General features: G+C 52.8%; 9 protein-coding genes across 9 annotated transcripts; 3 read left to right on the top strand and 6 right to left on the bottom strand.

The window, feature by feature from the left end:
• Positions 1-1,256: 1,256 nt before the first annotated feature.
• Aud_000882 (chloride channel protein) lies at positions 1,257-4,100 on the top strand (the record flags this gene model as incomplete). Its single annotated transcript, XM_043286386.1, has 3 exons — positions 1,257-3,449; positions 3,504-3,890; positions 3,945-4,100. 3 exons carry the CDS (start codon positions 1,257-1,259, stop codon positions 4,098-4,100), a joined length of 2,736 nt encoding a protein of 911 aa, XP_043142321.1.
• A 335-nt stretch (positions 4,101-4,435) lies between these two features.
• Aud_000881 (dihydrofolate reductase) lies at positions 4,436-5,194 on the bottom strand (the record flags this gene model as incomplete). Its single annotated transcript, XM_043286385.1, has 1 exon — positions 4,436-5,194. The coding sequence occupies one exon, from the start codon at positions 5,192-5,194 to the stop codon at positions 4,436-4,438; it is 759 nt and encodes a 252-aa protein (XP_043142320.1).
• Positions 5,195-5,552: 358 nt separating this feature from the next.
• Positions 5,553-6,111, bottom strand: Aud_000880 (RNA polymerase II mediator complex head subunit MED22; the record flags this gene model as incomplete). Its single annotated transcript, XM_043286384.1, has 4 exons — positions 5,553-5,735; positions 5,811-5,879; positions 5,936-6,000; positions 6,078-6,111. 4 exons carry the CDS (start codon positions 6,109-6,111, stop codon positions 5,553-5,555), a joined length of 351 nt encoding a protein of 116 aa, XP_043142319.1.
• A 683-nt stretch (positions 6,112-6,794) lies between these two features.
• On the bottom strand, positions 6,795-7,859 carry Aud_000879 (spliceosome-associated CWC15 family protein; the record flags this gene model as incomplete). Its single annotated transcript, XM_043286383.1, has 8 exons — positions 6,795-6,812; positions 6,865-6,900; positions 6,949-7,119; positions 7,172-7,253; positions 7,306-7,590; positions 7,642-7,718; positions 7,774-7,796; positions 7,850-7,859. 8 exons carry the CDS (start codon positions 7,857-7,859, stop codon positions 6,795-6,797), a joined length of 702 nt encoding a protein of 233 aa, XP_043142318.1.
• Positions 7,860-8,116: 257 nt separating this feature from the next.
• On the top strand, positions 8,117-9,103 carry Aud_000878 (exosome non-catalytic core subunit RRP45; the record flags this gene model as incomplete). The annotated part of the gene is made up of 3 exons (XM_043286382.1): positions 8,117-8,280; positions 8,338-8,457; positions 8,509-9,103. The coding sequence occupies 3 exons, from the start codon at positions 8,117-8,119 to the stop codon at positions 9,101-9,103; spliced, it is 879 nt and encodes a 292-aa protein (XP_043142317.1).
• A 900-nt stretch (positions 9,104-10,003) lies between these two features.
• Aud_000877 (aminophospholipid-translocating P4-type ATPase DRS2) lies at positions 10,004-14,181 on the top strand (the record flags this gene model as incomplete). The annotated part of the gene is made up of 3 exons (XM_043286381.1): positions 10,004-12,927; positions 12,979-13,282; positions 13,333-14,181. 3 exons carry the CDS (start codon positions 10,004-10,006, stop codon positions 14,179-14,181), a joined length of 4,077 nt encoding a protein of 1,358 aa, XP_043142316.1.
• A 310-nt stretch (positions 14,182-14,491) lies between these two features.
• Aud_000876 (type-X family DNA polymerase) lies at positions 14,492-16,579 on the bottom strand (the record flags this gene model as incomplete). The annotated part of the gene is made up of 1 exon (XM_043286380.1): positions 14,492-16,579. The coding sequence occupies one exon, from the start codon at positions 16,577-16,579 to the stop codon at positions 14,492-14,494; it is 2,088 nt and encodes a 695-aa protein (XP_043142315.1).
• A 506-nt stretch (positions 16,580-17,085) lies between these two features.
• On the bottom strand, positions 17,086-18,801 carry Aud_000875 (HoxN/HupN/NixA family nickel/cobalt transporter; the record flags this gene model as incomplete). Its single annotated transcript, XM_043286379.1, has 6 exons — positions 17,086-17,678; positions 17,726-17,871; positions 17,925-18,203; positions 18,262-18,347; positions 18,394-18,471; positions 18,583-18,801. The coding sequence occupies 6 exons, from the start codon at positions 18,799-18,801 to the stop codon at positions 17,086-17,088; spliced, it is 1,401 nt and encodes a 466-aa protein (XP_043142314.1).
• Positions 18,802-19,886: 1,085 nt separating this feature from the next.
• Positions 19,887-20,840, bottom strand: Aud_000874 (uncharacterized protein; the record flags this gene model as incomplete). The annotated part of the gene is made up of 1 exon (XM_043286378.1): positions 19,887-20,840. The coding sequence occupies one exon, from the start codon at positions 20,838-20,840 to the stop codon at positions 19,887-19,889; it is 954 nt and encodes a 317-aa protein (XP_043142313.1).
• Positions 20,841-21,593: the final 753 nt, after the last annotated feature.

Genomic DNA, 21,593 nt, shown 5'->3' with positions numbered 1-21,593 from the left:
TGAGAGGTACAAGGCAAGTATAACGTGGATTTAGAGTGCTTGCTTCGTGAAAGAGTGTTGGATTTTGCAATTGCTAGCAGATCACCAGACCGAATAGTATGAGTACTGCTACAGTAACCCGTTCCCCGTGGTGTTTACTTGACGTATAACACAAGGTAAGAAAGGCAGTTATTCTACATTTGTCTGGCTCAGGTTACAACTACTATATTAGCGTCATGTTCCCCAGTCCAGGTCAGTGGCACATAGATATGCGATCGACGTACTAGACAAGGAACCCTGTTAGATCTATTATTGTAAGCACCTTGACTGCTCGAGCCTGCACCTTGAGTAAAACCGGAACGTCTCTACAAGGTGTTCCCGTCTATTCTTGAGAGCTGACGCGTTTAGACCCTTATGGAGTCATTTACTGGGGGTATCTTATATGATTGTTAATCATCACTACCTCTGCTCCTGCTCAGGTTCTACGCGGGGTATTCCCTGGAGGCTTGACAAGCGAAGCCACTGGTCTATGCACATGCAGACTGCTCCTTCGGGCCGGTGCTGATCGTAAGCCCAGCTGTAGGTCAGACATTCATTCGTTCTAAGACTTAATTGACGAAGGAAAGACATTATGAATTGATGATCCCCCATGAGCCAAGTAGATGACCCGTCCTGCCCCATTGATGATCACTCCAGGTGATGCTGTCCGTTACCTGACCATGACTTGTGGATGCGGAGGTCATCTGCCCGTGCCATGATTGCTTCCAAGCCCGCTAGCGACGATTGGAGAAACGCCGAGATAATTGTGGTAATGAGCATCTACTGTTACTTGCATCAGTCAAGGCAGGACCTTTTCTGGTAGAAGCTCCGCCTCAAAGCTATCGTTTCACTTTTTTGTTTTACATCTTTTCATCTTTGTTTATATACCATTTTCTTGTTCTTTGAGACTTCTCTCATTGTTGAATCATTTGTTGATAGTTGGTTTGGGATAACTTCACCGCTTGACCGCTCCCGTGCCGTACTATCAAAACAAGTGGGACTGGTTCTTCCACTCCAGGACATTTAGGGTTCCTCTTGTGTCTGTCGAGGGTCTGTGGTGAAAATATAGAGTGGGATATGTTTGTCAGTAAGTCAGAGATATGAGCAGACCCAGTTTCCTCAAGACGAGTCCTCCTTTGGTGTTTGTTTTGTTGTGCCTGAGTACTGGTTATTGTCTAACAAGGGTCTCAGTTCATGGTGTCTAGTTCGAAGCGAGTGTAGCTTCAAAGATTCCCAATATGCCTCGTTCTGTCCCTCCGAATATATCGCCCATGCCTCAGAATGACGACTCGAGTCTTGCCGCAAGCGAATATCTAAACATTGCTTCCCGCACGGCTCCTCCGTCTCCATCGGCTTTCAGGCGTACGCATTCCCTTCTCTCCGAAACCCATACCGGGTATCAGTCGCTGGAGTCCCAAATGGAAGCCAGTGAAACCACAAGTTTGTTAGGGAAGACTCGCGAAAATCGTCGCGGCACACCACGAAGATCGTACACCAGCATCTCCGCTATTCCCGCTCCTGATAATTATCTCAGGCACTCCTTGACGAGTGGTAGCCTACGCCGGTCTCGACATCACAGCCGTGCAAATTCGCAGTCCCTGCGAATTAGCCGAAGAGGAAGCATTGACGACGATCGAGATGAAAGCGTTCCACCGTCGGCCAAGGATGGAATGACCGCTTCATTTCTTGACGAACGTAACTGGTACGACCAGTTCACCTCGACTGACTGGGTGCATGACAGTATTGCTGATGGGGCGCGTTTGCGGGAACTGCGCAAGCGCAAGGATTTTCGCGGTCGACTGCTCGCGGCGTTTGATGGTTCTCAGGGTTGGATTCTGGTTGCGTTGATCGGCTGCATCACGGCTGCCATCGCCTATTTTGTGGACATAACCGAGAATTTCGTTTTCGATCTGAAGGAAGGGTTCTGCACCACAAGGTGGTTTCATAACCGTGAAAGCTGCTGTGCAGACACCCTGGACTGCTCTGGATGGCGGTCATGGTCGCAGAATCTCAGTCCGTCTGGTTCCGGCAATGGATGGGTTGACCATGGCATGTTTGTGCTCTGGGTAGTTATCCTTGCAGTTATCTCATGCTACCTGACGCTGTTAACCAAGACGGTTGTGCCATCCTCGGTCTCCCTCACGACGCTAGATGAGAACCTCGGTGCCGGGACTTCGCAAGGAACGAAGCGTGACAACTCCGAGGACGCCTCTCCAGCATCATTAACCAGCCCGAAGACGAATTATCCAACGATCTTCACGCGCCCCGCCATGACTTACTATTCCGCAGCGGGCAGTGGAGTGGCCGAGGTGAAAGTCATCAACAGCGGTTTCGTCCTCCACGGGTACCTGGGGTTCAAGACTTTGGTCATCAAGACTATTGCGCTAGTCTTCAGTGTCTCGTCTGGCCTGAGTCTTGGGAAGGAAGGTCCATACGTGCATATTGGCGCGTGTGTCGGAAACATCGCATGTCGGTTGTTCTCCAAGTATAACGATAACGACGGCAAGAGGCGTGAGGTGCTCAGCGCCAGCGCTGCAAGTGGTGTCGCCGTCGCTTTCGGGGCCCCAATTGGTGGAGTTTTGTTCAGCTTGGAAGAAGTCAGTTATTATTTCCCACCAAAGACTTTATTCAGGACGTTCTTCTGCTGTATTGCGGCAGCCCTTTCTTTGAAATTCCTCAACCCCTACGGCACTGGCAAGATTGTCCTCTTTCAGGTCCGTTATGTCACCGATTGGGAGATATTTGAAATCGTCGTTTTCGCACTGCTTGGTGTTCTGGGCGGAGCCGTTGGCGCTCTCTTCATCAAGGCCTCGAGTCTGTGGGCGAAATCATTTCGCAGACTTTCGATCATTAAACGCTGGCCAATGCTGGAAGTTATTCTTGTTGCACTGGTGACCGGGGTGATCAGTTTCTGGAACCGGTACGCGAAGCTGCCTGTCTCCGAACTCCTTTTCGAGTTGGCAAGTCCATGTGATCACGAGTCCGTGACAGCAACTGGATTGTGTCCCACCGAAGACGGCATTGGCGAGATTATCAACGATCTGCTTGTAGCCTTCGTGATCAAGAGTCTTTTGACGGTGGTGACATTCGGCATCAAGCTGCCCGCCGGAATCTATGTCCCGTCCATGGTTGTCGGCGGTCTCATGGGCCGCATTGTTGGCCATATGGTGCAATTCTTGGTTGTAAAGTTTCCAAACTTCTTTTTATTCTCGACCTGTCCGGTCTACTCGGGCATGGAGTCCTGCGTTGTTCCAGGAGTGTATGCAATGGTGGCCGCTGGGGCGACCATGTGCGGCGTAACGCGCTTGTCTGTCACTCTGGCGGTCATTCTGTTCGAGTTGACGGGCAGCCTGGATCACGTCCTGCCGTTTTCCCTGGCAGTTCTTTGCGCCAAATGGACTGCAGATGCCATTGAGCCTCGTAGTATCTACGTAAGTCTAGCATCGAATATGACTGCTAATTCCAGGATGAGCTAACTTTGATAGGACCTGCTCACTGATATGAATTCCTATCCATTCCTCGACAACAAGATTCAGCTTCTCTCGGACGACGAACTTGGGGACATTGTCCGACCTGTTCGGCAAAGTCGCGTGATTGATATTTCAGAATCGCCTTTTGTGCCAGCAACCGAGCTGCGCTCCAAGCTCCAGCACCTGCTCATGGCAGGTGAGCTGGACAGCGGCCTCCCTATACTGCGCCACGATATTTTGTGTGGTATTATACCGGCTCCGGACCTTGAGTACGCCCTTGACACTATTGAGGATGAGGAACACACCTTGTGCCTCATGTCAATGGACACGGCTTCTGCTGTCGTTGACAGCGAAGACGGCAACGGTAATACCTGGGTAGACTTCCGCCGATATATTGACCCGGTATGTAGCCCCCTCTTTTCTTTCCTAGTCCTTGGCACTGACTGTTTTATGTAGGCTCCAGTCTCTCTGGATATACATTCGCCCATCGATCTCGTCTACCAGTGTTTCGCCAAGTTGGGACTGCGTTATCTGTGCGTTCTCCGCGATGGACAGTACGCAGGCTTGGTCCACAAGAAGGCATTTGTCAAATATGTCAAAGAGAACGAGTGAGCGAGACCTCCTCTACCCACATGGATAGGGTTGCAGCATACTGCCAAGTACCAAATCCCGTCCTTTTGGCATTTCCGGCGTTTACTTTCACATTCTGTCCCATAATTCTTGCCCTACATACGCGTTTCTTGTTTTATATTACTTTCCTTTTGACAAGTCCTTCATCTGAAATTGGGCTTGAGGCGAGGAACTCTGCTTTGGCATTTGCACAAGCTTCATGTAGATTAGCGTTGGCTTTTTGATGAGTCATTTCAGCGGACATACATCATGGCGGCATGTTATACTGTATATACGGAGATCAATATTGACATATGTATATGAGATTACCGTAGTCACTACAATATCCGTTCATAACCCATCATCTGAATCCGCACATCCCCTTCCTCCCTCCATTTTGACGAGACCTGCTCGCCCACCCACCCAGACACCTCCTCCTCACTCGCCATCCTCCACTTGCCCCCGGCCGCAAGCTCTTCATCTACTGGGAAGAAAGTATCACACTCAAACTCCGTCCCATCCACCCTCTCCACATTCGTCATCACAATCCGCACCGGTTTTGTCTCGCTTATCCGCAACGCAGCAGCATATAACTCCGCCCCACCAATCACAAACACATTCCCCAGTCTCCCCTCCGCCTCGTAGCCACTCTCCAGACTCGCCAGCGCGTCCTCCAGCCCGGTACTCACGAGAGCGTCTGTCCGCGCCTCCGCCTGCTCTTGCTTCTGGGCCTGAGCTTGCTGCTCAGCAGCAGCAGCAGCAGCAGCCGCCTTCGCCCTCTTCGCCTCCAACTCCCTCATTATGCGTTCGCGGACAGAGCCGGTTGTATCTCTCGTGATAACGACATTGATGCGCTTCGCGAGCGGACGGAGGTTCTGGGGCAGGGAGTCGTAGGTCTTGCGGCCCATGACGATTGCGTTGGTGGTCCCGGGGCGCGGGGGGCGCGATGTCACGCGCGCGAAGAAGGCCATGTCTGCTTTTATGCGCGGCCAGGGGAGGGTGCCGTGTAGGCCGATGCCGAGGCGGGTGGGGAGGTTTTCGCTTGTGCGGATTGGGGTCGTGGCGACGATGAGGGTGAGGGGTTGTGAGGGGGGCATTTTGTTGCTATAACGTGAGAATTCGTGGTTGTAGATAGTGGAATGATTGAAGCCGAGGAAAGTGGGTGTATTGATGGAGGGATTGTTTGGACGTGTTGTTGCGCGAATCGAGCTGATATGGGTTGATAAGAGTTTATCGCAATGATTGATTGATCGCGCATTACCCCACTATGAAGAGCATGGTTCAGACACTACATTTAGTAAAGTAGAGAGGTACGGAGTATATTAGCATGTTTGTATTGCTGATGATTCAATGGGTATCTATATAACTACAAGTTTCTATGAAACATCCTGGAGAAATTTTGAACCAAACACCATACGCCAATCCCCATGCAGAGCAAACCTTGCCCAAAAGTAATCACTTCGCCGGCTTCAACAGCCCACCCTCCGCTACAGCCTTTTGAATAGCCTCAGCATCGCTCTCGAGTTGTTCTCTCCGTTTCACTTCCGCTTCGTCTTCCCCCAGAGTGTCGAGTTTTCCAAACAGCCAGGCCTCTTTCATTGCGCGGGTTAAGGAGAGAATATCCTCTGCTGCGCGCACCTGTCATATACTCGTGTATCAGCACATATCTCTTCGTATCCACCAGAAAGGAGCGACTTGTGCTCTAACACATACGAGCGCGGTTGACTCCACGTCAAGCTGATACGTTTCGACAGCTGTTGCTGTGTGACTTGTATTTTCAGCCTGCGACTGAGGTCAGCAGATGAACCACAGCTTCTGTCATGTCGGACTGAACGAACAGTAGCTGTAGCCATTATATTTTCGAATCGCTGCAGTAATTGTGAGATGTTGGCATTGATGCGATCTGCATGTGATGCGATCAGTTTGGGTACTAAGATTCGAGATGCCATGCGATATGTCGAAGTTGGGCTCTGAACTCACTATGTAGTGCTTTGGATGAAGGTTGAGAGTCCATTATTGCGTTTCAATTGGGAATTGATGGCATTGAGGTCTGGAGTTCATCTGAACAGTCTCTGAGATATTGTCCCCTCACGCTGATGTTGAAGGCGGGGATTATGGCGGTCCAGTATTCTGCCATATCAGCTATGTTTGCTCAGTTTGGATCGATGTTTTAGATGCCCTGTGATGCTACGAGTACATATGCCTTTTTCAACGAGAACTGACTGATCAGCCTCATTATAGGGTAGTCGTGTAATTATTTGCACAAAGCTAGCAGCACTGATATAGGCTCATCGCGTAGCTAAGTTACGTACACAGAAAATCCACCATGAATTTGGCATATCGCATAGGCTCCAGGAGCTCGAAACGGCTCAAATAATATCATGATCGAGCACCAAACGGATTGCAGGCGTTCCCAACCCTTGACTTCAAAACAAGGCAAACCAAGGATTATGACACCCCTGAGAGCCATTCGCCAGGAGTGCCTGGGGGAACGAGGCTATTCCGAATGGCTTCCGTAGGGTTACCGTCCTTCCCACCATACTAGCGAAGCCTTATGGCGCAGCAGGGTCATCAAGCCAGTCATCCACCCTGCAGACTCCGTTCTAAGTCGAGATGAGCTTGTATGTGGCTCCAATATTGATTAAAACGTGAAAATAGGCGCCAAGTTTGTCGAGTATCAATATGACGAGTGCCAGTCTACCGGACATACTTGGACTAGTGGTACGTTAGCAGTATTCATCATATCCCTTCACAAACGATGACTCACCATAAATCTTCTGTGGAAATCGGAGCGCAACAAATCCTGTCATATGATTAGCGCCATTCCAGATCTCGTACTGACAAGTCTTACGTTGACAAACTCCTTGCCCTGTCTCTCTTCGGTCCCGCGAGCTTGATTCTTGAAGACAACGTCGTCGTCCCATCTCCGCTTGAGATTAAAGTCTTGGGGGTTGAGCAACGGGTTACCCTTGGCAATGTCATACTCTCGTTGCTCCTCTTCCTTTGCAGCACGTTCGCGTTCCTAGAAATCGGTGAGGGTCTGGTAGAAGAGCTCACAAACGAATAAAACCAACCTCTTTCTCTTTCTGCTCTAGTCTCTCCCTCTTGATCTTTTCCAGTTCCCGCATCAATTCCGCGGCTTCGTCTTCGTCATCACTATACCGTGTGAGTATGTTCCATCGCAAGGCTACCAGAAAAGGGATATTACCTCTCTTCCTCACTACTGTCATCCTCTGATCCTTCCGAGTCCGCGTCTATATCCCGAGTCTCCTCTAATATCCGCCGTCGTTTCGCTTCTGGGTCCTCCTCTTCTGCTTGGCCAGCACCATCCGGAGGGGACCCTTCTAGTAGACGTTTCGGCGCCGCGCTTTCAACGACCGGTTCATTGATTGGGACTCCGTTCTTCTTGGCAAAGTGAGCCGCCTCTGCCTGGAGTAGCTCCGCTCGTAGGTCGCGTTGTCGGACTTCGGTTTCATTTCCTTGCCCTGATTGACTTGGAATAGTCAGATGAAATTTTCCTCAGCTGCATAACGCGTAGACCTACCGAGTCTTGAGGTGCGTATATGCGGGTAAAAGTCGTTGATGATAAGCTGGTCCACGAAGAGCCTCTTTCCCTTGCGCCTATAACCATGGTGAGCTCGCTTCAAGGATGGGGATGGTGAGGATGAGCACATACGGGATCGAAGGTGGGTCTGTGAGCTATGATCAAGTCAGCGCATTATTTTTGAAATATAAAATTCAGCTTCACCTACCTGTAGTCATGATGGACTGTCACGGATGGCCTGTTGTATGATTTCCTCAACGATTGAGAGGCTTGTCGGAGAATGATAACGTCGAGGCAGCGGCCTCAGGCCACCAGCTGAATCAGCCATCCTCACCGCTTTTGGCTTACTACTGATATGATTGGCTTATCTGGAAGATTGATGATCCGCTGCATTCAATGACGCTGCAGAATCCAGAAATTTCCCCAAAAGTTCGTCTTGATCGACCCCGTCGGGGCCAATTCCGCCTCCGCAACCATGAACAAAGAAGCACCGCTCTCAATTGCTGAGCGCGACTTCATCCTCAATGCTCTGCGCGAGGATGTGAGACTGGATGGTCGCCACGCTGACCAGCTTCGTCCTCTGACCGTAACATTCGGGGAGGACTATGGGCATGTGAAAGTGCAGCTGGGCAAGACCAGGTGGGTTCTGTTCTGCCGATTCAGCGCTGTATCTGAAGTAGACTGACCTTTCTAAAGTCTCATCGTGCGCATATCCTCGGAAGTAACGAAACCTCGCGATGACCGTCCCTTTGATGGCATCTTCTCAATTGCCCTAGAGCTTACCGCAATGGGCTCACCAGCTTGGGACAATGGACGGTAGGGCTGGTACCAAGTGTCGGGCCGCGCATTCAACTAACATTCATACAGGCAAGGAGATCTCGAAGCTTACGTGTCGCACGTCCTTGACAGACTTGTGCGTCACTCGAACGCTCTAGACACCGAGTCACTGTGCATCCTCAAGGGAGTCAGTTGCTGGAGCATCCGCGCCGACGTCCACGTCACCGACTACGATGGCAACCTCATTGACGCCGCATGTATTGGGGTGATGGCTGGGCTGCAGCACTTCCGTCGTCCGGATGCGGTTGTCAAGGATGGACAGGTGATTGTCTACGGGCTAGACGAGCGGGTACCGGTACCCTTGAACATTACGCACAAACCTCTTTCGGTTACCTTTCACACCTTTGATGAAGGCAAACGGGTCATCCTCGATGCGACTCGGAAAGAAGAGCAAGCCTCGGAAGCAGATGTTGTCTTTGGCATGAATAATGCCGGAGATGTGTGTTTCGTTTCCAAGTTTTCCGGCTCTCCTGTGGATGCCTTAGTATTTGTGTCAAAGTCGTCGGTTGCTCTTGAGAAGGTCAAGGAGATCAACGCGATTATCGACAAAGCACTGCAAGCCGATTCTGCTAAACGGTCAAAGAACGGAATGGCAGAAGAATCAAGGGCGGAGAATGACCGATGACTCGATCCTCATGAGCATAGCAGCAACAAAAGGCAACATGGTAATGATACTCAAGGACGTGATGTAATATAGAGCTCCATAACGATGTTTATTTGTCTCAATTGAAGTCATTTGAGTCTACCTCTATAGTATTACATGTGTACAAAAAGTCTCGGTTGAGCTAAGAAGCGAAATCACATCATGGCTCTTGACGAGATGTCCGCAGCCCCTGTCAATCATGTCGAGAAAAACCATAATCGGATCGACTCTTGAAGGCCAAGGACCGTTCTTAGGCCTCAGCTTTTACCCTGAGTGGGCCGGTGGACGCGCATCCTCATTTGGCGCAGGAACAAAACAGCTGCTAGAGGAGGTAATGGCCGTAAATCGAAGGGGAAAAAAAAAGACGGAAACAAAATAAAAACAAACGATCCTCAGGGGAATGAATGTCTCAACCAATTCGAATCCTTGATGACCTCTCTATTTCAAACTTTCTTAGCTTTGAGGAACATCGACTTCCGTGTCTCTGTTGTTGACTATTTATAAAGCCAGCTAGCTAACTAACTCCCTTAGTACTACTAACAAACTGCTGAACCAAGGCCGAGTGTCAGCACCGCCCGGTGGAATCCGCAACAGCCAACCAGCCAACGTCGTTTCGCCGCCCATCCCAAAACACCTCCCAGGCATTCAAGAATAGTCTACCATTTGCTACTTGCTGTCCTTATTCGCATCTTCCAGCTCTTCACAATCTGCCTCACCAGATCGGTTCTCCCTTTCAATCCGATCAAAGCCCCTTGCGCAACCTCGTGGCCGTTGTTGTCAACCAAATTACCCAGCCACTCCCCACTCTCTCGTCCCCGAGTCTTCGGTCAATGCTTCTGGGACACAACATCTCTGTGACGGAGTTTACCCGCACTAAGCATCATGGCCAGCGGTAGGCCTCCAGGTCTCCATCCAGCCGCTGGCCGCGATGAGGACCTGATGCAGATGGAGGAATCTACTCCCATATACAGTACGGGGCAGCGCCCGCCTGTGAACGACGACAACCTGTTGCGACAGTACAACATTGACGATTCCGATCAGCCTCAACCGCGTCCTTCAGTCTCCTACGATAATTTTGTTGGCGGGCGGGCACCGCCGGCTGTTGGAGCCCATGCATCGACCTCTGCGCATCCTCCGGCCCAACCGGGGGCATATCTCAGCGATCCCTACTCCGGAGCGGAGGTGTCTCGAACCTATTCGCAAACATCCGGCTTGAGCAACTACCAGCGGTATTCGATCGACGAGTTGGACGATGACCGGGATATGCACGGCTACTATAATATGGATGACGACGACCATATGGCGTCGCCCCATCGCGTACGGCAGGCGAAGGACAGGAATAGTATTTTAGGTTTGGGAGGCGGCCTGATGGGGAGAGCGAAGCACATGCTTGGAATGGGACCTGAGTACTCGGAGATGGACCTCCCGCTGACAGAGGCCGGGGCCAGAGCCGCACGGGTGGAAAGCGTTGAAGGCGACGAGACGGCTGCGCCTAGGGCCCCGAAAAAGTCCAGGAAGTCGGACTTCAAGTTCGGGTTTGGTCGGGGGAAGGTCGACCCATCAACGCTTGGTCCGCGTATGATCACGCTCAACAACCCACCTGCCAATGCTGCTCACAAATTCGTCGACAACCATGTGTCCACGGCCAAATACAACATCGTCACCTTCGTCCCGAAGTTCCTATTCGAGCAGTTCTCGAAATACGCCAACCTGTTTTTCTTGTTCACCGCCGTGCTCCAGCAGATCCCCAGTGTGTCCCCGACGAATCGTTACACTACGATTGTTCCGCTGTTGATTGTGTTGTTGGTTTCTGCTATCAAGGAGCTGGTGGAAGATTTCAAGCGAAGAAACTCGGACAAGTCGCTCAACCACTCCAAAACCCAGGTTCTAAAGGGTTCGGCTTTCCATGAAACGAAATGGATTGATGTGGCCGTCGGCGACATCGTCCGTGTCGAGTCCGAGCAGCCCTTTCCGGCCGACTTGGTTCTTCTGGCCTCTTCCGAGCCCGAAGGTCTCTGCTACATCGAGACTGCCAACCTAGACGGGGAGACCAATCTAAAGATCAAGCAGGCAATTCCCGAGACCGCGCATTTGGTCAGTCCCGCTGATCTTAGCCGCTTGAGTGGACGCATCCGGTCGGAGCAACCCAACAGCAGCCTTTACACCTATGAAGCGACTCTTACAATGCACGCCGGAGGGGGCGAAAAGGAGCTTCCGTTGGCGCCAGATCAGCTTCTCCTTCGAGGAGCAACCCTGCGTAACACTCCCTGGATTCATGGTATAGTCGTCTTTACGGGTCATGAAACGAAACTTATGCGCAACGCAACTGCTACCCCGATCAAGCGGACCGCCGTTGAGCGGATGGTGAACGTCCAGATTTTGATGTTGGTCAGCATTCTCGTGTCTCTCAGCGTGGTCAGCTCCGTCGGGGACCTCATCATTCGACAAACTCAGGCCAAGAAGCTTGTCTATCTCGACTACGGCAGTACGAGTCCGGTCAAGCAATTCGTGCTCGACATCTTCACCTATTGGGTTCTCTACTCCAACCTTGTTCCCATCTCTCTCTTTGTCACCATCGAAATTGTCAAGTACGCACAGGCGTTCCTTATCAATTCTGACCTTGACATTTACTACGACAAGACCGACACTCCTGCCACCTGCCGGACGTCTTCGCTCGTCGAAGAGCTCGGACAGATTGAGTATATCTTCTCCGACAAAACTGGAACCCTGACGTGCAACCAGATGGAGTTTAAGCAGTGTAGCATCTACGGTGTGCAGTATGGTGACGAAGTATCTGAAGACCGCCGAGCTACAGCTGACGACGGAGCCGAAGCCGGAATTCACGACTTCAAAAAGCTCAGGGAGAACTTGCAGTCTCATCCATCCGCTGACGCCATACATCACTTCCTCACTCTGCTAGCGACCTGCCATACAGTTATTCCCGAGAGAAATGCGGCAGACCCTGACAAGATCAAGTACCAGGCCGCCTCTCCGGACGAAGGTGCCTTGGTAGAGGGTGCCGCCTTGCTGGGCTATCGCTTCACTAACCGACGGCCACGCTCCGTCTTATTCACCACAAATGGCCAAGAGTTCGAGTACGAGTTGCTCGCGGTCTGCGAGTTTAATTCCACAAGAAAGCGAATGTCGACCATTTTCCGCTGTCCAGACGGAAAGATTCGCATCTACACTAAAGGTGCAGACACTGTTATTCTCGAACGATTGGGGCCCGATAACCATATTGTGGAAGCGACTCTGCAGCATCTCGAGGAGTACGCATCCGAGGGTCTTCGAACACTGTGCCTCGCAATGCGTGAGATCCCAGAAGAAGAATTTCAGCAGTGGATACAGATCTATGAGAAGGCTGCAACCACAGTCGGAGGCAATCGTGCCGATGAGCTTGACAAAGCTGCAGAGCTCATTGAGAAGGACTTCTATCTCCTCGGTGCTACAGCTATTGAGGATCGACTGCAGGATGGCGTCCCTGATACCATCCACACACTGCAGACGGCTGGAATCAAGATCTGGGTCTTGACCGGTGACCGACAAGAGACCGCAATCAACATCGGCATGTCATGCAAGCTTATTTCGGAAGACATGACGCTACTGATTGTCAATGAGGATAACGCTCAAGCCACGCGGGATAATCTGACCAAAAAGCTACAGGCTGTCCAGAGCCAGGGCGCATCTGGCGAGATCGAGGCTCTTGCTCTCGTCATCGATGGTCGGTCATTGACATTTGCGCTGGAGAAGGACATGGAGAAATTGTTCTTGGACCTGGCGGTCCTGTGTAAAGCAGTGGTTTGTTGGTAAGTCTTCTGCTTCGATTTTACTCGGTCGCCCACTGATTCCTTTCATAGTCGTGTATCCCCTCTTCAAAAGGCTTTGGTCGTCAAGCTGGTCAAGCGGCATCTCAAATCTTTACTTCTGGCCATCGGCGACGGCGCCAACGATGTTTCGATGATCCAGGCAGCTCATGTCGGCGTCGGTATCAGTGGTGTCGAAGGTCTTCAGGCTGCCCGGTCCGCGGACGTGTCCATTGCTCAATTCCGTTATCTCCGGAAGCTTCTTCTTGTTCACGGTGCATGGAGTTACCACCGTATCAGTCGTGTCATTCTATACTCCTTTTACAAGAATATCGCCCTATACATGACTCAATTCTGGGTAAGCCAACCTTGTGCTGACGCTTTGTTCTCGTGTACTGACTGGGACAGTACTCGTTCCAAAATGCTTTCTCGGGTGAAGTTATTTACGAATCCTGGACCCTCTCCTTCTACAATGTTTTCTTCACTGTGCTCCCTCCGTTTGTCATGGGGATCTGTGACCAGTTCATCTCTGCGCGTCTGCTCGATCGCTATCCGCAGCTATACCAGCTTGGACAGAAGGGAATGTTTTTCAAGAGACACAGCTTCTGGTCGTGGATCGCCAACGGGTTCTACCACTCGCTGCTGCTTTACATCGTCTCTCAGCTGATCTTCCTCTGGGATCTACCGCAAGGTGACGGTAAGGTGGCGGGCCACTGGGTTTGGGGATCCGCCTTGTATACGGCGGTCCTGGCCACTGTCCTGGGAAAAGCGGCATTGATCACCAACATCTGGACCAAATATCACTTTATTGCCATCCCCGGATCCATGGTCATCTGGCTCATTTTCCTTCCGGCGTATGGTTATGCGGCGCCGGCGATCGGCTTCTCTACCGAGTACTATGGCACGATCCCCCGGCTCTTCACCTCACCCGTCTTCTACCTGATGGCCGTCGTCCTGCCCTGCATTTGCCTTCTCCGCGATTACGCCTGGAAATACGCTAAGCGGATGTACTACCCGCAACACTACCACCATGTGCAAGAGATCCAGAAGTACAACGTGCAGGACTACCGGCCTCGCATGGAGCAGTTCCAAAAGGCGATCCGCAAAGTACGACAGGTGCAGCGCATGCGGAAACAACGCGGTTACGCGTTCAGTCAGGCCGATGAAGGCGGACAGATGAGAGTCGTCAATGCTTATGATACCACGAGAGGAAGAGGGAGATACGGCGAAATGACCAGTTCGAGGACACTGGTTTGATATGATTTCTTTCCTTCTGTTTTTTTATAACTCAGTCTCTTGTCCATTTGCACCATCCTGTCCATGTGTGTATTATTTACCTGGACTCTGCATGTCCTCGCTATGTTTGTTTCTCTCTTCTCCACGAGTTAATGTGAAAAACCTTGTCATGATTGGAGGTTAGCGATGTGAAGCAGGTGGTTAAACACTACCGTTGAAGATCTCTCTTATTTGGATAATACGAATATGATGTCCAGTAGCTATGACATATGTCCCGTACCGTTCCGTATAACATAACCCTCTACATAGTGCCCTGGGCAGTGGGCAGAGATCATCGCGTACATCTCTCCTGCGGAGGCCGCCAACCCACCCCCAACCCTTCAAGCACCAACCTCTCCCTCTCCTCCCAGGTCGCCCCGCCGCGCTCCAGATCAATCACCTGCCCGCCGCTCGTCCGCTCCCTGACCCCGCTCGAGTCGAACTTCCACCCGTGCGCCTTCTTAGCGTACCGCCGCAGATCCCGCTCAAAGGTCGTATCGCCCGACCAGCCCAGCACGGCGCACCCGACCGTCCGCCACGGCGAGATGATGATGTCGACCCGGCGGTGGATATTGGGGTTGCGTTTTCTGCGCTGTCGTTCGTGTCCTTCTGGGGGTTGGGGTTCTCCACCATCCTCGGCTGCAGTCTCGCCATCGTCCTCGAAATGCGGATCCTGCCAGACGACAAGCGCTTTATCGAGCGTGTCAAAGTGTCTGCCCGTGTCGTCGCCGTGGAAAGGGAGCGGCTGCTGCTCGCGGTGGGAGATGGTCATGTGCAGGGCGAGGGTATGCGTGATCCAGCCGTCGGCTTCAAGACTGGCGACCAGATCCACAACCAGGTTCTTGGTGACGGACTCGTCGCGGTGCGAGAGGATGAGGTCCACGTCGCCGCTCAGCTCCTTGCCGCGGCGGTAGCCGCCGACGATGATGCACTCGACGCCGCGGCCGTCGTAGGCGGCGTGCGGGCGGACGCGGTTGGCGTGCCGTGTGATGGTGGCGGCGATGGCCTCCGTCTCCGGGCGGGGCACGCCCTGCAGGAACTCGTCGTAGTATTTCAGGCCGATCTGCTGCACGCGCGACAGGCTGTCCCAGCCGTGCTCGATGATGTCGTCGAGGTCGCGCCACTGGCGCTTGTAGTAGAAGTCGCGGGCGGTTTTGGCGCCCACGCCCCAGATGTTCCAGAAGAGGTGGAGGGTTTTGAGGACCGGGTCGGTGTCGAGGGCGGCGGCGGCGGCGAGCGTGCCGTGCTCGCTGGCTTTGAATTCCGCGAAGAGGGCGGCGATCTTGGAGTCGCAGCCTGGGAGGGTGAGGATCTCGGAGGGCCGCCGGATCTGGTACGGGTAGGCGGCGAGCGCGGCGATGGAGGTGCTGTAGGCGCGGACGCCGATCTCGTCGAGCGTGAGCTCGCGGATCTTGCGGATTTTGACCAGCTGCAAGATGAAGGCCTCGTTGGGCGGGTGCAGCGGTGCCGACCGCATGCAGGCGTACATGGCGCGGTTTTTGACCCAGTCGGGGGGTGGAGGCAGGGGGACCTCTTCGTCGTTCTCGGACGTCGTTTGTCGGTATAGCTTGGGCGGGTGGCCCTGGCTTGATGGCCCGTCGTGCGGTTCTCGCGAGCGACGGGATGCGAATCGACTGGTGGGAGGTGGAGCCGCCGGCCTGGCCATGGCATCGTGCTTCGCCCGCTCCAGTATTCCTTTCGACTTGTCCGCGCTTGCCTCGGATGCAGGCTGCGGAGTCCTGCGGCCTCGATAAACCACAAACGGGTCCAGGGACACGAGCGTGCCAGTCCTCAACACTTCACTGAACCAGTCCAGCTTGGCCACCGTGACTAGGTCCCCCTGCTCATGGTCCTCCAAGGCAGTGGCCACCGAAGACGTCAGCGACGGCGTCGAGGCCACAGACGCCCTGTCGGGAGATATCGACCTCGGCCGCCGCAGATGGCCCCGTGTATCATGCAAGCTCCGCATCCCATCTTCCTCACCTTCCGTCTCTGTACCGAGGTCGATATCCTCTAGCTGCGCCACAGGCTGTTTACCCGGCTGGACCCCATCAACCCGCCGCCTCTTCACGGGCCGCTCAGGGCTCGTCCGCAGAGGAGCAGCAGATACAGGGACCTCCTCGGTCCAGACGCCTCTGGACCGCAGCTCCAAGGCCGCTCGCTTCTTCTGGCCAATCCGACCAAGAACGAGTCGTGCTTCGGAAATGTCATACGTCAAGCGCGCGCCGCGCTTCACGAGGTCCTCTTCAATTTGGTGCAGAGCATCCAACTCGAGATGTGTCGCGAGGACGAAGATAGGCGGCAGGGATGAGAAGTCGAGCCCGTCAGGGTTCTCGTTCAGGTCATGTTTCAGCGAGGAAGATGTCGTGATATCGGACATGGCGCGGAGTGTATATCCATTGCTTTTGTGGTATTTGACAATGAGACCGAGTACTCGCTGTCTCGACTGGTGATAGTGACTAGTAACCAAATATCCAATATATGGTGGTATATATGCATATATTACAAGGAAGTATGTCGTGATGGCATGGCAGCGTTGGTGGGTCTCATATGTGCATGGTGTCGCGACTTTAGTTTGAGCCTGACTCCATCAATCTGTTGTGTGGATATCCATATGGAATGTGAACCTGTAGTTACATGCGCTTCAAGTACCCATGTCTAGACTCATGGTATCATATCAAGCTGGGGATGATGAAGAGTTTCCCCGCGTCTGGCCAAATCACCTGACGTCACCTTGATGCCTCAGGCATAAAGGGACATTACCTGATCTACTCCAGCTGAACCGGTTTCTCAGTATCAAATATAAGGTAGCTTTTATTGTTTAGTCTAACTCAAGAGCTGTGTAATCATGATGTCTATATTGTCAGTTCGAGATGACCTTGGTAATCACGAAGCCGGTCCGTCAATCGGCTGCGTCACCACCTGCGATGTCGTGCCTTTGCCTACCGCACCATAGCTGACAGTAGAGGCATTGCTCTCCTCACTCAGAACGGCTCTTTCACCGTCGGCGGGAGGCAGCTCATCCGTGCGACCTTCCTCATCCGCCCCGGCGCTCTTCCCATGTCGTTTCGCGATCCACCTCCGCCAGGGCTTGTAGAGCACCACGCTGAGAACACCGACGATGAGAAAGCATCCGCAGATTCCTCCGCCAATGACGTCGTAGTAGTCGCCTGCTGTCTGCACGCCGTCCCAAAATCTGCCGCTGGGCTTGGCGACGTTCAGCACAAGGGTGAGGAGCTGGATGACGCCGATGACGATGGCGACGACGACTGTCAGGAGAGTGAGCACGATGGAGTAGTACAGGAAGGCGACGGGGTCGCGGTGGTTCTGGGACGGTTCGATTTCATGTTCCTCGCCGAGGATCAGGGGCGTCTCGGACGAGGTGCTGTCGCGTTTGGGAGGGAGGAAGTTGGCGGCGGGCTGGATGTAGAGCGAGAGCATCAGAGCTCCATCGGTTGTGTCCAGAAGACACATTCCAGCTGTAGTTGTTAGAAGCAAATACCCATAGTAGACTAAGCAGACGTACCGGTGAAAAGAATGGGAAAGATCAGAATGACCCAAAAGTCCGTCCCGCGAGCGGCCTCTATGGACGAGATTCCCAGCAGGGCTATCTCGGAAGAGGTATCGAAACCAAGACCGAACAGGATACCCAAGGGGTACATCTTCCAAGGCCTAACCACCGAATCAGTTGATCGTTCTGTACATCTGACGGCGATATCACGCACCGGTTGATCAACTTGAACATGCGCTTGAGCACATTGAACAGCACACCCCCGCCCTCAATCTTCCACGCCTCGTCCTCCTGTCCTTCAGGCAGATTCAGCACCTTCTGCATCTGCTTGTAGAGCTTGTACAGAATGTAAAAATTCATCAGTCCCAGCAGGATCAGGAACGCGGCGCTGACCGAGGTCCCGATGATCCCTCCGACGGTGCTGAAGCTGTCGAAGCGCGACGACACCGCCGCAGCGGTAGCCGCTACGACGATGGATGTGATGATGACAATGCTGGTACCGTCAGAACAAGCCCAAGCGTTGACCTGACAGACTGGAAAACAAGACCTACGTCGAGTGTCCGAGGGAGAAGAACGTCCCAACGGTGACGGGCTGCTGGCCGGTCGCCAGTAATCTTCGAGTCATCAAGTCAATTGCCTGGATAAGTCAGAAGCTGCCGAGTTATGGACTGCTTCGGTCTTACCGATATATGGTCGGCGTCAAACGCATGGCGCAGGCCCAATGTATATGCCAGAACCGCATTTGAGACTAGTGAGCTGTGCTGGTCAGTAACCAAGCTCTTGGTCCTTGTCATTAGACTTACGGATAGTATCTCTAGACGATGTGAGCTAGTAGGTTCTCAAGTAGGGGAGCGAGGTTCAAGTCGACATACCAACACAATCGCAGCAGCAATCCACACGACGATGTTCATGAACGCAACAAAGAGGATGATTGCAATCGCTGGCAAAGGGACCTTGCGAATCCCTGGCAGCCGACGATGCGAGCGCTCTGCTCGACGAAGAAGTGATTCGGCAGTCCATTTGCTCTTTGTTTCGCTGGCTGTGTCGTCTGCGAGCGATGCGTCCACGACGATGGGAGCAGAGTCCCGCATGATTGATCTTCAATATAAAATCGTAATATTAGCTGTGTTTTTCTGCCAGCGTATCTCTGTATGCCTTCAATCACCAATGTCTTCCTGAGTAGAACGACGAAGTGCGAAAACCGATGACAATGACCAATTCCCAGCGCAATCGAGGAGGGGAATGATAAGAGAGCGATAAGATGGAGGGGCAGTCCTATTTTCACTTCTGGTGACTCGTCCTCCACCTTTTCTGCACCAGGATGCAGATCAGATCAGTCATATGCAGTCCGGCCGGAGTTTTTGCTTCTTTCTGGGATATTGCTGGCAAGGTCCTCAACGGTCGCTGGGCTGGTGATTCGACTCCTGCTTTATCTGTATTCCTAATGGTGACAGTCAACTGGTCAACTCCCTCCCACTTTATTCGCGAATGCGAGGTTGGGGACGAAATCATTTCCTCATCGAATAACAAATTCCAACGCCAAGTATGCATATATATCTACCAATTATCTAGATAGTGGCTACTGAGACTTGGGATGTCTTAGATGCAGGTTGGCCGATCTCCACCGCACCCCACCAGTGATAGGCAACTGAACGGACTCGGAGAGCGCCGACGAGTGTTCGTTCGACTCCTGAAGTACTTCGAGATAAATGGTCGCTCACTCGTTAGTAGTAGTATCAATTTTAAGAAAGATCATCGCATCATTTTACGATTTACTTTATATACAGTATTGGGGTCTTCATATAAGACAAGACATAGATATACATGCCTGACTCGATCTCTAGAGTCAGACCAGCTTCATAACAGTGACAGTCAGGCATTCTCAGCCTGTTGGCAGAACGATTATTCAACCATTGACATGTCAATGTGGCTGTGGTTGGAGTTTTCTCCACTCCAGAAAGTGCACGATGATACTTTACGAGCCGCAGACGGCTATAGATCATTCATGACTGCTTGGCCGGTTCCCCGAGCTGATGAGCTCTCTGCCGGCCGGCAAGATGCGGATCGATGGAATCCTTGGTGGATGATATCCCGAGCTGTCGGTTCCTGCGTCTGCAGGCTAGCTCTGGAGTCATGTGTTGGGAGGTATAGTCACTGAGCTTCCAGTCCTGAATGCTCACGCGGCAGCAAGCACAGTTGGCGACGGCGTCCATTTGGTCACGGTCGGGTTGAGTTGACGGATACCGGAGCTGACAAACATGTTCCACTCGCTCCGGGTGATGGGTGTAACATCAGAGGCCGAGAGAGGGGTCTTGGGCCCCTTCTTCGCCGAGGCCGGTCTGCAGGTTGGCGGCGTAGGCTGTCTTCGCGGACGGACGGGGCGAATGGGCGATTTCCGCGAATACTCGGGCTTGGGCCGCGGCGGCAGGACGATGCCCTCTTGGCCGTATTCTTTCTTGTAGGCGTTTGCCACACGCGTCAGGAGATCATCGCGGACATCGAGCTGTTCATAGACGCGGTGGAAAAACGCCTTGCTGAAGGGTCGGCCCTGGAAGTCGCGGATGGTGCGGTGCAGGAGATGCACGCAGGAGGCGACGTAGGACTCCTCGGGGCCGTTATCGCGGTTCGAAAGGATGCAGAGGCGGCGCTTGAAGGTGTAGATGCGGTCGACGTTGAGGAGAGTCAGGCCCTCGCGGCTGAAAACGACTTCGTTCTGCAGGATGGATTGCTGGATCAGGTATTCGTTGGCCTGGCGCTCATACTGGCTGCGCGCCAGGGCATCGGTCCAGCTCTGGCCTAGGGAAAATTTCTTGGCTCCCTTGGCAACGACGCGACATACCGTGCGCCAGCACTGAGGGTCAAGTTGTGCGATGGGGATGACCATGAGATCGGACGGTTGCCCTGTCGGGTAGGGCTTTCCCCGTCCGACCAGCAGTGTGACGTGCATCATCTTTTGTTGGAGCTTGGAGGAGATGTAGTCCAGAGCAGGGATGATGGAAGGCGTGACTGTTTCGCAATCGAAGTTGAAGCCGGGAGACAGAGGCGAGGAGATCATGTCGGTGGTCAGGTTGCGGGTGGGAGAGTTGGGGACGTAGATGCCCATCGGGCGAGGCAAACGAAGGACACCCATGATAGCAGTTCAGTTCAATCAAAGGCCTCTCTCGTTCCAGAGAAAACTGAGAAGGGAGAAGGAGTAGGGACAGTGCTGGTGGACGAGGACAGAGATAATAAATGCCCTCCAAGCAAAAGAGGGGAATGACAACATCACAATCACCACCGAACAACAACACCCCAAATTAACACTGCATTCATCCCGCAAGCGTTCTATTTTGGTACTTCTATTGATAGCAAAATCATCCACACCCTCGTCCTTTTCGTATCCCGACACAAGGGAACCCAATGACGCTCTGGATAAAAATATCCTTAAGCGCCGACCGTTTCTCTCCGCCAATGGAAGAGCATCACAGCACCCTTATGCAGGTGACGGCACAAACCATCGCATAATGGATGGTGACGCGAGCACGAAAGGATCTTCCTGCCCATGTTGTGGAAATTAACTGCATTTCCTCCTTACCGGTCATCCAGAGAAGTCAGCCTAAGGCTCAAGCAACACTCAAGCTGTACCTCCATTGGTGATATCACTGCTACCAACACAGAGTTATCTGCGGGGTTGCAAGGCTGACAAGCAGCTGCAGGAAACTATTGATTTCGAGCGGTAGAGGTGTTGCTCTGAGAGGAGGATGGCCGCTGGCGTACGCCATTGTTGGTGAGTGCATGTCCATGTGGCACCGGTTGTCAACGACGAGTGCTTCCTTACTTGTAGATTACCGCCTTCAAAGGGACTATTGAATCTGTGCAGGTGGCTTCATTGTTGGGTTGAAAG

This window comes from Aspergillus udagawae (genome assembly GCF_001078395.1).
Source record: "Aspergillus udagawae IFM 46973 DNA, scaffold_1, whole genome shotgun sequence".
Classification (NCBI taxonomy): Eukaryota; Fungi; Ascomycota; class Eurotiomycetes; order Eurotiales; family Aspergillaceae; genus Aspergillus; species Aspergillus udagawae.
The sequence above is the reverse complement of the archived record's forward strand: the minus strand, read 5'-3'. Positions and strand labels throughout refer to the sequence as shown.